Source organism: Pundamilia nyererei, unplaced genomic scaffold, assembly GCF_000239375.1.
Source record: "Pundamilia nyererei isolate P.nyererei 1_Seehausen unplaced genomic scaffold, PunNye1.0 scaffold00023, whole genome shotgun sequence".
Taxonomy (NCBI): Eukaryota; Metazoa; Chordata; class Actinopteri; order Cichliformes; family Cichlidae; genus Pundamilia; species Pundamilia nyererei.
In genome coordinates this window covers 1,606,099-1,622,832 of record NW_005187424.1, presented here as the reverse complement: position 1 = coordinate 1,622,832, position 16,734 = coordinate 1,606,099, and the positions used below count along the sequence as shown (strand labels likewise).

General features: G+C 38.9%; 1 protein-coding gene across 1 annotated transcript in view; it reads left to right on the top strand.

The window, feature by feature from the left end:
* Positions 1-13,158, top strand: part of gabrg3 (gamma-aminobutyric acid type A receptor subunit gamma3) — a 66,538-nt gene extending 53,380 nt beyond the window's left edge. The window contains exons 6-10 of the mRNA XM_005727276.1: positions 3,974-4,111; positions 8,902-9,054; positions 9,305-9,328; positions 11,577-11,776; positions 12,764-13,158. Of these exons, the coding sequence (XP_005727333.1) occupies positions 3,974-4,111; positions 8,902-9,054; positions 9,305-9,328; positions 11,577-11,776; positions 12,764-13,045 (797 nt within the window). The 3' untranslated portion in view covers positions 13,046-13,158. The remainder of the gene's footprint in view (positions 1-3,973; positions 4,112-8,901; positions 9,055-9,304; positions 9,329-11,576; positions 11,777-12,763) is intronic.
* Positions 13,159-16,734: the final 3,576 nt, after the last annotated feature.

The window sequence follows — 16,734 nt, the reverse complement described above, 5'->3', positions numbered from 1 at the left end:
CTGCATGTTTTTGTGAGAAATTAACATTTTGGAGGGAATATTGTAACTCCTGGTAATAAAAACTGTTTACTGAGGATATTACATGTTTTCAGATGAGTCCTTCATTTCCAGGTCATTACTGAGAGCTATCCAATTTCCTGCAGTTTTAAATGAGTAGTGTTATTGTATGATCCTGATAATCTCTTTTTCACTGGATTTCCTGCAGAAATGATCACGCAAAGCCACTGACCTATTTTTCTCCTTTGGGAACCTGTGAAACAGCCAGATGCTTCAGGTGCAGCTACTGTGGCTTCATTACAACAGAATTAAACAGAAAAAACAATACCAATGACAAACCTCATTCGTCATTGTCAGCTAATCAGCTTTATAGATCTGCACACTTGCAATTTTACACCAGAGCTCGGGGAAAAATCAATTGTAGAAGAGACTGAGATACCAGCTCCAATTGCAGCAGAGGCAAAAACCACAACACTGCACTTTCAGTCAGGAGCATGGGCTGTATATAGAAAAAATATACAATCTCTGGTAAGGAGCATGACACTTTTACAAATAGGAGTCCTCACTCCCATGTCAAAATCTCTAGCATTTTAAAGACAAAATTCCCTCACTGATACTTTTAAATACTAATACTTTGATGGTTTTGTTTATTATTTTTAATAAAGTTCTTTTTCTTAAAGACCAAACCAATATTTTAACAGATTTCCAAAAAGGAATTCAAATAAATATTTCCATGTAAACCTGGAAATGATTCTGAAAATTTGGAGACATTGCTCTTGAACTGGTAACCACCACCAAAATGTCTCCAACCTGACCAAAAGAAGTAACTCTGCGTTCTTTAGGCACCTGTGTAAAAAGCAGCAGTTCTCTGCCTTGTCAATGTCAGAGGTCAGAGGAGAGATGGAGAAAGGCCAGATTGCTGGATTACAGCAGCATCCCACACTGGGTTACACTGCTGTCGGCTAAGAACAGGAAACTGAGCTTACAGTTTACATGGGTGCATTAAAAATTGGAAACATTTTGCTTGGTCTGATGAGTCTCGATTTCTTCTACTGTCAGTAGAGTCCGAATTTGGTGTAAACATCATGAAAGCATTCGCTCTACCTTGTGTCCAAGGTTCTGGCTGCTGCTCGTGTATCAACTGAGCATCATATAAACACACAGCCTGACTGACTATTGTTGCTGACCGTATCCATCCTTTTATGACCCCAGTGTACCATCTTCTGATGGCTGCTTCCAGCAAGATAACACACCGTGTTGCAAAGCTCAAATCATCTCAGACTGGTTTCTTGAACGTAGCAGTGACTGAATGACTGTACCCACACTCACAGCCTCCACAGTCATCACAGAAGATTCACATCATACGTGCAGTCGACAAATCTGCAGCAACTGTGTGATGACAAGAGGGCCAACCTGCTACTAGCAAGGTGTACCGATTAACAGTGTTGGGAAGGTTAGTTTTAAAATGTATTCCACTACAGATTACAAAATACATGCCCCAAAATATATTTTGTAACGTATTCCGTTACGTTACTCAATGAGAGTAACGTATTCTGAATACTTTGGATTACTTAATATATTATCATGCTTTTTACAACTACATGAATGTACTATTGCTGTGTGGTTTCTTACTATTGCTGAAGGTCTGCGGCTCCGAACCGTAGTAAAGGGACCTCTGGCTAATACGTTGGGTTCGTGTTGGGCTCGAAGCCGAAAACTAGCTTTACCTTGTTGTCTGGGTCAACTTTGCTTGCGAGAGACAGAGAGAGGCTTTGAAAGGCTGCTCCAATGGAACTTGTTGTTTTTGGAGGAAAACACGAACACAGTGTACAGTCGAGTCTTAATAGCTTACTTACAACTGGGCTTGTCAGGCACTCTTCTTGGCTGCTGTGATTATTATTCTATTTACATGCTTCCAGCTCCCGTTTCTGCTCAATGACAACTCTACTTTTCCACTCTCCCTTTTCCCCCTCCTCGTGCTCACAGACACATAACGTGTACGGCAGGCCATTCTCCCTGCAGCATGGACTACACTGCCCATGAGGCTACATTCTTTAGGGCTATGCCTGTAGCATTCTGCCTATTAGCTTAGCACAACAACAACAACAACAGCTCTCTCACCCAGGAAACACACCCTCACCCTGTAACCATGGCAACTGTAACAGAACATAGCTGTCAAACAGAACCCAAACAGTCCTGACCCGCCACAATATGAAACAAATATCGCTGTGTAATCCATTTATTTCAACAAAGTAACTGTATTCTAAATACCACCTTTTTAAGCGGTAACTGTAACGGAATACAGTTACTCATATTTTGTATTTTAAATAAGTAACGGCGGTACATGTATTCCGTTACTCCCCAACACTGCCGATTAAAGTGGCTGCTGATACTGATATTAATGATGATATATTACAATGTGAACAGTGAACCCACAGTCATCTAGAAATCCCAGTCTCTGAAAACATGCATATGGATCAATACCTGCTTTTGCTGGTTATGGGATTAATTTGACCAAATAACCACAGATTTAAATTAAACACATTTTTATTTGTTGTTGTTCTTGTCGTGTCATATCTCTCGGATAAATCTGTTACTGTTTGTATGAAACAGCTGACGTCTGAAACAACCGTTCTGCCTCGTGGAGTACCTCAGGGATCTCTTTTGGGTCTGATTCTTTTGCTTTAAATTATATGGCATATCAGCTTCTTCAGACTTTTCGGTTCAATCATGCTGGTGTCAAAGGCTGAACTTGAGATGAATTTTCATGCTTTTATCTCTTCGTATTTGGAATTTTTGTAACAGTCTTTTTACTTCAGATTTTAAGACTGTGCAGAATCCTGTCACAGAACTTTTAACTGGTGCCAACAGAAGATCACTCACCACTCCAGTTTTGGCTTCTCTTCATGTTTTACCAAACATTTTAGAATTAATTTTAAATTTTTAGTTTGAACTTTTAAGACCTCCATGGTGGATCTCCCCAGTAAATCATGACCTGCTGAAACCTCAGACTTTTTGCTGCTGGCCCCACTAACAGCTCTAAAACCTGTGGGGATCTGACTTTTCAGGTAGTTTTACCAAGGTTGTAGAATTCTCTTCTGCTCTCTCTACACAGCACAGACTCTACTTCCTCTTTTAAAGAAGCAGCTGAAGATATTTTTATAGAGTCAAGCTTTTAATCAGCCTGTTTTATGTTGAATTATATTATGCTTTACATTGTTATGATATACTTTTAGCTAACTATTGTAGCCTTTCTTGCTGATGTGCATTATATGGATTTTGTTCCCTTGCAGATGCATTACGTATCTTCGAGCCATTACTAATGCTTTATGCAAATCCAGTGTAGCAGGCCATGAATGAAGTTAGTTTGGGTAAAGCGGTGCTCTCAACAGATGTTGTATTCTATACACTTTTAGTTTACGAAGGGTTTGGTAAATATTTAATGACAGCATTAATGGCGAATGGAAGACTTGTGGAAAATGTTAATAGAAGTCATTCATCAAGCATGTTTGAAAACAATTAGCAGTTCCCTCACGGTTAATGTTTTTTGTTAATTGAAACCCTATTAAATCAAATTGCTGTCAGGCAGGATCATAATTTTGTTAGCCTTTCTACTTAAAATGATTATGTGTGTGTTAAAGATTCAGGCTAGCATGACACCAGAGCAGAAATGGAATCATTAACCCATCGTTAACCTCACATGATCAATTGTAAAAGCGCTTCCAGGCTCTGTGTGCAGCTCGTGAAGGTCAGACGTAACATTTAGATGGACTCACTACCTTATTGAACCAAAGCTTTCATTTAATCTGCTTTATTTTTGCCTCTGTCTTCATCCCAGTCTTTTCATTAGCCAGCATCCACCTCAAGACAAATGTTGCTCCGGGTGGCCCTAGGTCTGTCTGCACAGGGTATCCATCATTAGGATGTGACATGTAGTGCCAAGGGTCACACACACATATGCTCTGTGTAATTGCAGATGGATACCCACAAGATGAAATGATTTACAAGTGGAGGAAGAACTCTGTGGAGGCGGCTGACCAAAAGTCCTGGCGTCTGTACCAGTTTGATTTTATGGGCCTGAGGAACACTACAGACGTCATAAAGACTACAGCAGGTAAAGAAGCACAAATTTATCTGTTTAACATTCGTAAACATTGCTGCTAACAAGCTGGAAATGGGTTGATATTTGGAGTCGGCGCGCATTGAGACAGTGCCGCTTCATTTCCACTCCTTCATTCTTTTATTGTGCAACGATTTGTGTTACGAAATCATGTTTAGCCAAACTGTTTGGAGACTAATTTGGGATATTAGATGACTATCATGCTCAGAAAAGAAACAGCAACAATAATAAGAAAATCTGGCAAGAAACAACAGATAAAATATTCACAGGACTTTCACTGCCTTCCACTCCCACTGCGGGATTTCATCCAGTTTGTCAATGAAAAATGACTTCTTTCTGTTTAAACTGCAAAGTCAAACTCTTGCTGTCCCTGGGAGGTCCCTACTAAGATAAATACATATTCATTAGTTAGACCACTTACTGTTATCTTTTTGTTTACACTGAGATTACAAACAGTAAAGGTCCCCAAAATACAGCTCTTTATTTCTCCATCTGTCATTAAATACAGTTCACTGAACGCGTTTTTGCCCAGTGGTTCCCAAAGTGGGTGAAGATGACCATAGGAAAAATATATAATATTATGTATAAGTATATAATACATATACTCATCAACTCCTCGTGAAGTGGTAAAGAAACTGAAAAGTCTAACAGGAAATAGAGGCCCTTCACCTTCAAACTAAAATCTACACCTTTTGAAACATGTTGGTTTCAAAGGCACTTTTTCCGTTTCTGGTTTGATTTTTGGTTTTTTGGTTTTCTTTCACAACCAGTTGGTGGTTAGTTGGCAAGTGTTTGCAGACTAATTGGCATCATCTTGCAAACTATAGATAACAGCAATCAATAAAAAGAAGAACGCGCAGCATGTTCCATGAGGATGAAGTAATGCTTCATCAGCATGAGGTCCAGGACACCATTATCACACTTGCATCTAGAAGGTTTCAAAGTATGGCAAACTAGCTACTGTAGCAGCTTATTAATGTTAGTGTGCTTTATTGCCAACGCTTTCGAAGCCACGTCACTATTACTTTTTGTCTTGTGTGCAGTTTGTGTTGTCACCTGCTGACTTGGTGGACTCGGTACTTGAGAGCGTGCACTGGAAAAAAATCAATTTCCATAACATGTGTTAAACTTCCATAACTTTTTAAAAACTAAAATAAAGAGTCAAGGGGCAACTGCTGTTGTGCATCAGTACCACAGAAAACAGCATTCATGCTGAAACGCATTCACAGGCTTTCAGAGGCGTTGAGGACGCTCTCATCTTTTAAGATTTGTTACAGTCTGCTGACATAATGGCAGTAAAAAAAACGTATTTTTTTTCTTATTCATAAAATTCTTATATATAAAAATGTTTAATTTCAGCCCTACTTGACTTCATTAATGTTGCCAGTTACTGCAGGAACAGTGAACGTCTGTGTCCACAAACAGTTTTTTATTCTTCTCCTTTTTTTTTGACATATTCGATGAAGCTCAGCATTTACACCACTCACACTTCTCACTGCCTGTGTGGTTGGGAGATGAGGCTGATGTCACTAACACGACAGTAAATGAAAACGTTTGGAATTACTTTACCACAGACGCTGATACTAAAATACAGAAAAGCAATTACAGAGTGTAAACGGATGAAAAGGTTTTACAAAAAAAAAAAGAAATGACAATGATGTATATGTAGTATCGAAAACGGGTTCTGATGTTATGTCAGCAAATTTCTTTTAGGGTGTAAGTAGTTAACTTCATGGATTATCACTGACTGAAAGCATAACTTTTTCTAATGTATTTCAATGTAATGTAATATTAAACATCGGCTGTAGAGAGAAATAATTTATAAGGGCCCGCATTCACAGGAAGCTGTATGTGATCTGCATAAGGCTGACTCAGCTCTTGTATTTTTAGAAATGCTATACAGTACTGTTCAGAGGTTTTTGGCTCTTAAAATTAAGTAAAAACTCTTCCAAAAGTAAAGATACTTCATACAACATGCAGTAAGCAGAAATAAAATGAGGCAGGTCATTTGTTCCAAGCATCTTGTGGAACTTTCTGCAGCTGTTCCGTGGATTTAGTCTCCGTGTTTTGTGTCTTTGTGTAATCCATATGTAATCTATGTTCGACTCTGTGGTGTTGTATTCAGGGGTCTGTGTGCAGGCGAATAATTCACAAGCAGCTGTGAGACTCTTTTCAAAGGCAAACTGAGGAAAGTTTCATTACTCACTGTAGAAATACCTGAAAGGAAAAATAAATTCTCAATATTCGCTTATCAGATTTCCTCTGGAGGCGTTCATTTATCATCCGAACGAAGCAATTTATAATTAATCTATATATGTGCCAACATAAATTTGATAATTAGTAACAATCTCTCAGAACATTAAACTTTAATGAAAATAAATTAATCGCAAAAACCATCAATAAAGAAATTTTAACTGGAACTGTTGCATTTTATATGACCAGACTTCCATTAACTGTCACGTATCTAAATATCCTCATACGTGTTCACAGTGATACTGCCCATTGAGGGCAAGGGCAAGTACACTGACTGTGATGCTGGGAAATAGAGGCTCACTGCACAGTGCTGCCTTTATTAGATTCAACAGTAGAATTACCTGATCTTGTTTTTTAATGGCTGACAGATTACATGTTACTCCCCGCTGCCTGCCTGCTGTCTTTAAAGACATGTGATTGTCAGCCAGATGGAAAACAAAGTGATGATTATGATTCTGGTCTGTAGTTCTCGTGTTACCCTAACTCACAGTTCCACCTGGCTACATGTGCAACAGTATCTTTTCATTTGCCATGTTTAAAAAAAAAAAGAAAGAAAAGTTAATACTTGTTACTTTATTGGAATTATTATTTAATAATAAATTAATTATTATTAGTTATTATTCTGTAACATGGCCTGAAATGTCATTATCACATAATTACTCATTAACAGTATAAACTACACACACAAAAATAAATAAATAAATGAATAAGCCAAAAAGAAAAACACTTCAAAGTGATTAATCTGATGTGCAGGTAGAAATGCAGACTACGTTGCTCATCGTCACACACTGGTTTTTGGTCAAGTAGTCAATATTAATCCTACAGGATTTGTGTTGGAGAGCCACCACTGGTTTTCATCCATTCTATACTGGGCCATAATTGGACAGATTAGGCAGCCAAACTGTAAAACCAGTATTTAATGCTATAGCAATATAAACATCTGTATACTTAACTTATTTTTACATAATCTGTTCATAACTATTCCACAATTTATACTACCCTTATCTGTATATAATCTACTCTTATAGCATTTTCTGCTCTTGCACTTCTGATTAGATGCAAACTGTATTTCGTTACCCTGTATTTATACATGTGTAATGACAAAGTTGAATCCTAATCCTAATTAGAAATTTATGTTAAAATCATATACAAATAATGTATTACTGCACCAAATCTAAAGGACTGAAGTAAAACCACAGACAGCATACAAGAAATCACATATTGGCTTGTATATCAAGTCTTGTTATGAAGCCTCGATAGCAGCTTTTTAGCCATTGCCATCTTTGCGCTTTTAAACCAGATGTGATAAGGGGAAGGGGAAAGCGGGAAGTCATTAGCCAGTGAGCATACCCTGGATAATCTTCCTCTTGGAATGACCGAAATGTACAAAATGAACTTGATGTTTTAATCAGCATTACCTGATATAAGTTACTGAGCCCATAAACCAGAAACAGTACGTATTTATTTATACAGAAAAAGAAAGTCTTTTTGCAACAACGGATCACGCCCCTCTGGTGGCCTTTAAAATAAATGCATGTTTAGGGCACTTTTGATATACTTTTTAGACCATTTTTTTTATGCAGTTGAAAAACTGTTTGCACATTTAAACGGAACTTGTGTAACTCGTGTATGATAAGTGACCTTAAAGGTTATTTTATTAATCTTTCTAGCTGCTTCACAGCGAGCTGTTGTCACTCACTGCTGTTTGTTGGTTTGTTTGGGACATTTATGGCAAATGGCCTGTATTTGTATAGTGCTTTACTAGTCCCTAAGAACCCCAAAGTGCTTTACACGTTCAGTCATTCACCCATTCACACACACATTCACACACCGGTGATGGCAAGCTACATTGTAGCCACAGCCACCCTGGGGCGCACTGACAGAGGCGAGGCTGCCGGACACTGGCGCCACCGGGCCCTCTGACCACCACCAGTAGGCAACCGGTGAAGTGTCTTGCCCAAGGACACAACGACCGAGACTGTCGGAGCCGGGGCTCGAACCGGCAACCTTCCGATTACAAGACGAACTGCCAACTCTTGAGCCACGATCGCCATTTATGTACTTATTTAAATGGTAACAATGCAGGGATTGCAACAAAAAAAAGAAAGAAGAAGAAGACATTTGTGGACTTTTCCACAATCTTTGTTTCAGCTTGCATTCTTTGGCCAGATTTACTAATGCCCTGCCCCAGCACAAACTGGGTTTGGCATAAAAAAAGTGTTTTCTATTTACAGAGTGCAGTAACAAGTGTATGGGAAGTCACAGTTTCACAACTGACCCAGTTGCATGAAATTCCTTCTGAAGTCGCAACATATAGGGGGGAGAATATTTAAATAAAGCTTGTAAACGTATTTACCAAAGGTTTGCGATATGTAGTTAATGGTTAATTGCACCAGTATTTAACATGTCTTATTTTTTGCACTTAATATCGAAATGAAAAGAACCACCCCATTGTGTGGAATTTTTTACATGATCAGAACAACTGATTGAACCATCCAGAAGTTTCACATGGTTGTTATTTTCACACACAGGCGACTACGTGGTGATGACCGTGTACTTTGACCTGAGCAGAAGAATGGGCTACTTCACCATCCAGACATACATCCCCTGCATCCTCACTGTGGTTTTGTCCTGGGTGTCCTTCTGGATTAAAAAAGATGCCACTCCAGCCAGAACAGCTTTAGGTACAGTGAACTGATGACACCTGAGGGTCTGTCTTTAAAGGAACAGTACTGCACCGCATTAAATACATGGAAATAATACAGGAAGCATTACTTCAACATCCCACTTACAAGATTTAAGTTTGCACTTTTTGGTTATGTGTTTTTGAGGATTCATCTTTATGTGCTTCTCAGATATTTGTCACTAAAATCACTCCATCTGTCTGCTCTTTTGTGTTTTTCTCTTTCGTGCATGCTTTCTGTTGTTGTGCAGTCCTGTGGAACATTTTTTGTGAAGGTAACAATTTTTATTTTCTCTCTTTTTCTCCATTATTCACATCTGAGTGAGGAAATATTGACCCAGCCTTGAGTTAAAGGATTGGATAAAATGCTGAGTTTAACCACTAAAATTTCAAATTTATAAGCCCTCTAAATGTAGCCGTGTAAGCTGTTTTTACCACTGTTGTGTGAAATTATATTTTTGCTGATGAATGTGCTGTTATTGGAGCTAAAAAGGAAAATGCTACAGCTCGGTGTCACAAGGCTCCCTGTATCGCCCACCATCACCGTGTTCGATACTGTTCGCTCACACAGAGTTAGAAGATGAACGAGTGCTTTTAATCTGTCATCTTTGCTCTAAAGCATGCCGATCAATCGCTTGCAAGTCGGGAAGAAGAATGAAGATAATGAATGGATCTTAGATGTAAGCTGATTGTAAATGTATCTGGCAAGCCAGGCCAGTGTGGGAGTAAAGATAAAGCCCCTTTAGGACTCAGTCAAGGTCAGAAAACCTTTCAGCTGACTTACACACTTACACTTCTAACTTTGTTTGGTAGCATGCTTATACTCTATGAACATTTCTTTACAGAACCTCATAGTTTCACACTTTAAGCTGTCAGTAAAAAGTAAAATGCCTCCGAGACGTTCCTCTCATCCAGCCTGCTTTTCATGCTGTTGTTTAGAGGAAAAACTCTGTGTCACAGCAACAGCAGAAGTCAGGTAAGAGTAATCACTGTGGCAAGCAGAGGCTAAAGGAAAAGTGCGAGATGTCCACCTAAAATAGATGGGGCCAGCCTGTTACCATAGGAACCTCAGTGAAACAGTAACGGATGTTTTTTTTTTTTTTTCCTTTAAAGGCATCTCTTTAAAGCTCACAGAGGAGCGAGATTGGCGAGCGAACAAATGAAATTATTCAGAGATGCTGGAGGGATAGAGGTCTTCATTATATCTAATTAATTCATCGTTTGTCACATAAATGACACATTTGGCTTCTAACACGACTAAATAGCACAAGCAAAATAAAATAAAGGCCTACTGTAACTAATTTAATACAGAGCGAGCCACGACAATTAATAGGAAAATATGAATTAATACAACATAAGAAATAACTGTGTGTTTGGAGGACTGCACGTAAATACGCTTCTGTAATTTTTACATGGGATGAATTCCCACACGTGTTGCTCATTATCACTCAAACACCCAAACACAAGTGTTGTTGTTGGTGCTGACAAAGGATATGTTAATTAAAAACATTCGAGTGATTCAGTCACCTACTTTGTCACTTTTTTTGTTTTTACGTGCTATTAGTATGATTGATCATGATTATTATTATTTATAATACAGAGGAGGTACAGGAGTTAGGACAGTCTCCTCACAACACGAGGTTCCTGAGTTGGAACTCTCCATGTGCAGTCTGCACGTTCTCCTGGCGTCCTCCCACAGGCCAAAGACATGCATGTTAGATAAATTGGTGATTCTGAATTGGATATGAATGGTTCTTATTGTCCCTTTGTTAACCTTGTGATAGATAGACTGGTAAACGGGTTGTACACCTCTCACCTGGTGACAGCTGGGATACGCTCCAGCCCCAACACACCCACACCTGCCTTACACCCCATAAATCGAGATGGAGCTAGGAAAATATACAGAACTAAAACAGAGGATGAACTGAGAGGCCTGTTTTGAACACGCACAGCTACTCTAGAGTCCAAAACTAAATATGTGGAGCTGGTGATCAGCACTGAAAGGCAACTTTAACGAATGGGTAAATGGGTTCTTTGCTTGTGGTGATCTGTTGTGTTTAAAGCAACAGTATCACTGATCTCTTCACTGCGACTACCTTGTCTTTGTGTACTCATCGGTGTTTTCAGTGCTGCACTTTCATTGAAATGAAACCATCAGTGTTCTCTTGCGTCTCAGCGTCTAATGTGATCATAAAGGATCTCGAGGCAATCACCTCACAGATGTGTCGATATTTATGTCGATGAGAATCTCTCGGTTGTGTAATCCTCGTCCTGCCTGGCTTTTGCCGGACTGTCTGAGACACGCAATGCTTTTTTGAGTTGTTTTTCCACAGATATTATTATAATTCTGCATCACCAGCTCAAGTGTCCGTAGAGATTTTAATGTCGGCATTGTGTCACTTTATAGTGATGTGGTTAGCAAGCGCAAACAACAAAACTCAGTTTGGACCAAAGTCACATTCCAAGTGGAAACAGATCCAAAAAACTTGTGTTTGACTGAGACGACTTTTGTGTGTCCTTCAGGTATAACCACAGTTCTGACCATGACCACTCTCAGTACTGTGGCCAGGACATCACTGCCCAGAGTGTCTTATGTCACCGCCATGGACCTTTTTGTCACCGTCTGCTTCCTGTTTGTCTTTGCTGCTCTGATGGAGTACGCTACGTTAAATTACTACTCGTACAGCGTTCGAAGACCCAGCTACATGGAACCGAAAAGACTGGTGAGCTAGTTTGTGCATTTCAAACAGATGTGTTAAATAGTCTCACTGAGTTAGGTCGGTGAACTCTGAGGAAAAAAACGGTAAAATGTATGCACAGGATTATTGTCACATGTTAGAAAAGTAGTTTTTTTTGTGATAGTGCTTCAGTTCTGTTATCAAAGGATTGAAGTAAGAAAAGTGCTCAGAGATGAGATGATGTGATGGTGCCTTATCTACGCGCTTTGATGGGACCATCACTATTTTACAGGACAGGCGGGCCATCAAATACAGCGAGAACAGAGTCTACCTCATGTCCTGTGCTCTCATCTTACACTTAGTGTCGCACATGAAAATGTTTCCAGACACTGTTAGTGGACACACAACAGACTCAGATGTTCTTTTAGTTCGTCCACTCATGTCAGCAAAGTATCTACAAAGTATCTTTCAGCTTCTTTTATCAGCATCATGATTGCAGTGTGAAAACGTTCCCTGTCAGATTTTTAGACATCATTTCTGACAGCTTGCAGATTAATCAACAGGTGGAAAGCTGTTGAATTTTACTCTTTCATTTTGCTTCAAAGTTTCCTTACAGGGGAGGTTATTATGAACGATTATTTAAAAAATAGATATAAAGACATTTTAATTCGGACTTTAAGAGGCTACTGCCCGTGTTATGGCAAAAATGATTTACTGCCACTGCTGCACTCACTATTTCCCTCATGTCTGGAGAACATGTAGATATTAGACATGTTAAGAGTTTGTCCAGACTGAGCTGCCCTAACAAGGGTACAAAAACACACAGTTGAAAAACATAATCAATGGATATAAAGACGTAAGTTATTCTCCCTCAGAATACTTTAATCTTACTGAGACTAAATGGCTACAAATTGGACCTCAGATCTGTAACCATCAAACCTTCTGGACAATGTTCTGCTTTAAGAAAAAAAAAACTTCTAATGTGATGGGGGGGAAAGCATTTGGTACTCAAAAGACTTCTTGTATTTTCAGAACTACTCAGTCCTCGATGTGAGACCTCCTCCACACACAGTCATCGCTTTAAACAACTCCATGTACTGGCAGGAATTTGAAGACCCTTGTGTCTACGAGTGTCTGGACGGAAAAGACTGCCAGAGCTTCTTCTGCTGTTTCGAGGAGTGTAAAGAAGGCGGTTGGAGGAGAGGCCGCGTCCACATAGATGTACATGAACTGGACGCATACTCCCGCGTTTTTTTTCCCACCTCCTTCTTACTCTTCAACATCGTCTACTGGGTAGGCTATCTCTACCTTTAGCACACTGAGGGTGCCTGCTTGGTTTCAGGAGATGGACAGTGCAGCTTAACAGAGGTAATTCAATCTGAATAAAAGGTAACACCAAATAAACTCTTTCCTGTGGACCCTGAAGAAGTTACCTGGAGATGAAAACACAGTCAGGAGGACTGTGTGTTTGTGGTGTGTGTGTGTGTGTGTCTGTGTGTGTGTGTGCAGCCCTGTGCCTGGCAGAGATTTCAGCCTCAGTGGCTTCAGGTATGAGAATACATCACAATAGTGACTCTCTTCATATGCTGTACACAGAGGGATGTCAGGATGGACAGTGCACTAACGACGACTTGAAGACGAAGAAGAAAATGTGTCCCAGACTCCTCAGTCAGGAGGATGGCTTGTGTTGTAGGGAATGCTTTTATCCAGTCATCAGTCAGATCCAGATGATGAAAATCCAAGGATGTTCAAACCACTCATAGTGCCTTCCTCTGGAGGGGTAGATACTATCTGCTACAATAATCAGGGAATAATGATTTATTAAGAAAAATAGAAGAGCCTGGCTTTGACTGATTATGGCTATTCTCATTCAGAACCCCATTTAAAAAATGGCCATTTCTTGGAAAACACAAAGGATTATTAGATTCTTATCACTTCATTATGACTTTCAGCCACTAGACATGGCTCATCCCTCCTTCGTCACAACACTTTGAGTTCTCTGTATGTTATAAAGATCAGGCTGGTAAAAGGACGATTCAAATGAGCTTGACAGCCAAGATAACAGCGTGTGCTTTACTGGTATATTTTTAATACATTTTATGGTGTTAAACCAATTCTTTCAATGGTTCTTTATACTGTTTGTGTTACTATAGTAACAAGTCAAACTGTGGGTTTTACTTATTCTACACCCAGAGGGGAGAGGAAAATTAAATTACTGAAGAAAAGTCTGTCTTTGGCACAAAAGACCAGCCAAAAGAGATCAACAACCACATGTATGCGCTTATGAAAAAAATACTTTCCTTTGAAAGCTGTGCTTTTTCTATATTCTGCGAAATACACCTGTTGAATTCCTTGTATTAGATAAGAAGACTTCTTCCAGGACCTATATATGAATTTAGAGCTCACAGCTGGATCGTTTAGCTTAGCATAAAGACTATCGTCTTGGAGTTTATGAATTTTTCCTCCCTGCAATTTGGTTTTTGCACATACGAGAATAAGTCTACTCTGCTTCACTTAGTTTGGCAGGACCAACGTCAGTCACACCAATAAATCTGTAGGAACATGACAAAGATGTGGCTTCAGTTAAAATTATCCCATTTAACTCTAGAACACTAATGTGCAGTTTTGTAACATTATATTTAAGTATAAAACATACTTTCCATCAAAATATATTAAAGTACAACAATACATAACAAATTGAAGTACTCTTCTTTTATTTCCCCTATGATCTAATGAAATAAAACGGCTCTAGAATTAGTCAAAAATTTAGGAATCATTAAAAAAAATGAATAAAAAAAAATACAAATAATGGAACTGGGAGCTTGTTTTTCGGTCCACCCAGTCCTGAGACATGTGAGCCTTGTCTGGTGAAGGCACAGTCTCCCTGCATTACAGAAAACAGTGAGCGAGAGAAACACAAAAGCACTTATTCTGAGAGGAGAAAATGATCTGCTTAATATTAATTTTTTTTTACCATAAAAATTCTATTGGACATTACCACTAAATGATATTTATTCATTGTGTGAGTTAAAATCACCCAACATTAGTGTTCTAAGGTTGAATTTAAATACATATTCCTGGTACAAAATAAAGTATGTCATAAAAAAGTAAAACTTCATCAACTTTTAATGCAAGAAGGATCTAATAAAGCTATGCCAGCTCCAGATTAATAATATTATTAACACAAATAACATTTATAATATCCAGGGATGCTAGGCCTGACCTAGACTCATTTTAAGTTCCCACCAAAACAATAAAAACCAGCTTCCCTTTTATCTAATAAAAACCCAGAGACAGCACAGACAAAATATACAAGACTGCAACCTACCAAACAGTAGCATAAAGCATATAACAATAACATGAAAGAGCTTAAATAATACAGCAGGTCAGGTTATAACAGGCCAAACGAAACCCAGAACCTGCTTCAATCAATCATCTAACTCTGGACACGGAGGCAAAATATTCTAGAATGTGTAATTTTTCCTTTAAAAGAAACCTTAGCAGTGAGTTGTTGTTGATCAATGTGAGTCACACATATGGAATGAACCTGAAGTTTTCTTTTACATTTGCAGTAAGATGTGGAGGCTTTGGAGGTGGAAAATTTTGGGGTTAAATGTATTTACAGGCAGCAGGCGCAACAAAACTGTTTATGTCTACCAGCTGGATTGTCACAGATTGGGCTCCTTTGAGATGAAACACCCTGGGAGCCGAGGCAGCCATGCTTATAATGGAAGTGTTCTTTTTCTACATGAGCATATTCACACCGTGTATTGGCGTCACACAGCAGCCACTTCTTAGCGCACACTAGATAAAGTAACTAGGCAAAGAATAGTGTTTGTTCTGCTGTTTAACTAATGCCTAGGTTCAATATAATGGGTGTCACTGGTACATAATTGTAGGCACAAATACAATAATCCTGCTTATTACAATCACCAATCTCTGTTTGCATGCAATAAACAGTTACAATTACGCTGAAGAGGCTATGTTAGAAATAGAGTTATAGTTTTAATATGGACTGTTTGTATCATAATTTGATTTCCGTGTTTCCACCTGGCATTAGCGACCGTTGAATTGCCTTAGTGTAGCCCACCCTGAGCTGAGACGAACACCAGAAAGACGTATTTACCTCTGATAAATAACCTCAGCGTGGTGAAGACCTCACTTCAGCAACGGTTACTCCTTTGCTTTTGGCAGTAAACCAAGTCGGAACTTTTTATATCCCTTTTTCAGCTTTTTTCTTTTAATTATATTTGCTATGTTTGTGCCAAATATTTCACACAGGTGCCCTCTCATTTGTTTATTCAGACACGCCTGAGCAACCCTAAAATGGTTATTTTAATGTTTTAATACTGAGGAAACAGCACGGTGTGGTATGCTGGAAAAACACTCTACCGGGGTTGACACTGAGTTGTGGTACAGGAATGCATACGTGAATAATGAATTCAGAGCTTTTCTTATTTCTTTATTTGCATCAGTTTAATTAAATGACATCTTAAATGGGAAATGTCAACTTGCAAAAGAATATTGAAAGAACATTTTCAGGATTTCCACACAGAAAAAGGGTAAACTATGTCAAGAATGGTGTAAAGTGCTGCCCACTATGCCAGCAGCTAAAATGAATGAAAATGAAAATGTTGGTGTGCGTGCTCAATGTGTTTCTTCAACAAACACGAAATGCTGAAAGCAGTTCTTTTGATCTCTTTATTTCTCAACTTGAACAGCCACGTATCATTTTCTCTGTCCTAATTTGGGGGCAAAAATGTACTTTTATGATCCATGTTTGTGTTAGCGGAGCTGCCCAGATGTGACAGTGCCCCGACTCCCTTCTGCTGACACATGAAGGGCGATGCAATAAGATTTTCTGAGTGGTGCTCTACCTTACACTCTTACACTACATTATCATGTAAAGATGAAAAACATACAAACACATGCTTCAGTTCTTGCTTCTTGGAGGCCTCGCTTTGCTTTTGTCAAACAGGTGATTGAAAAAAAAGGCGGACATG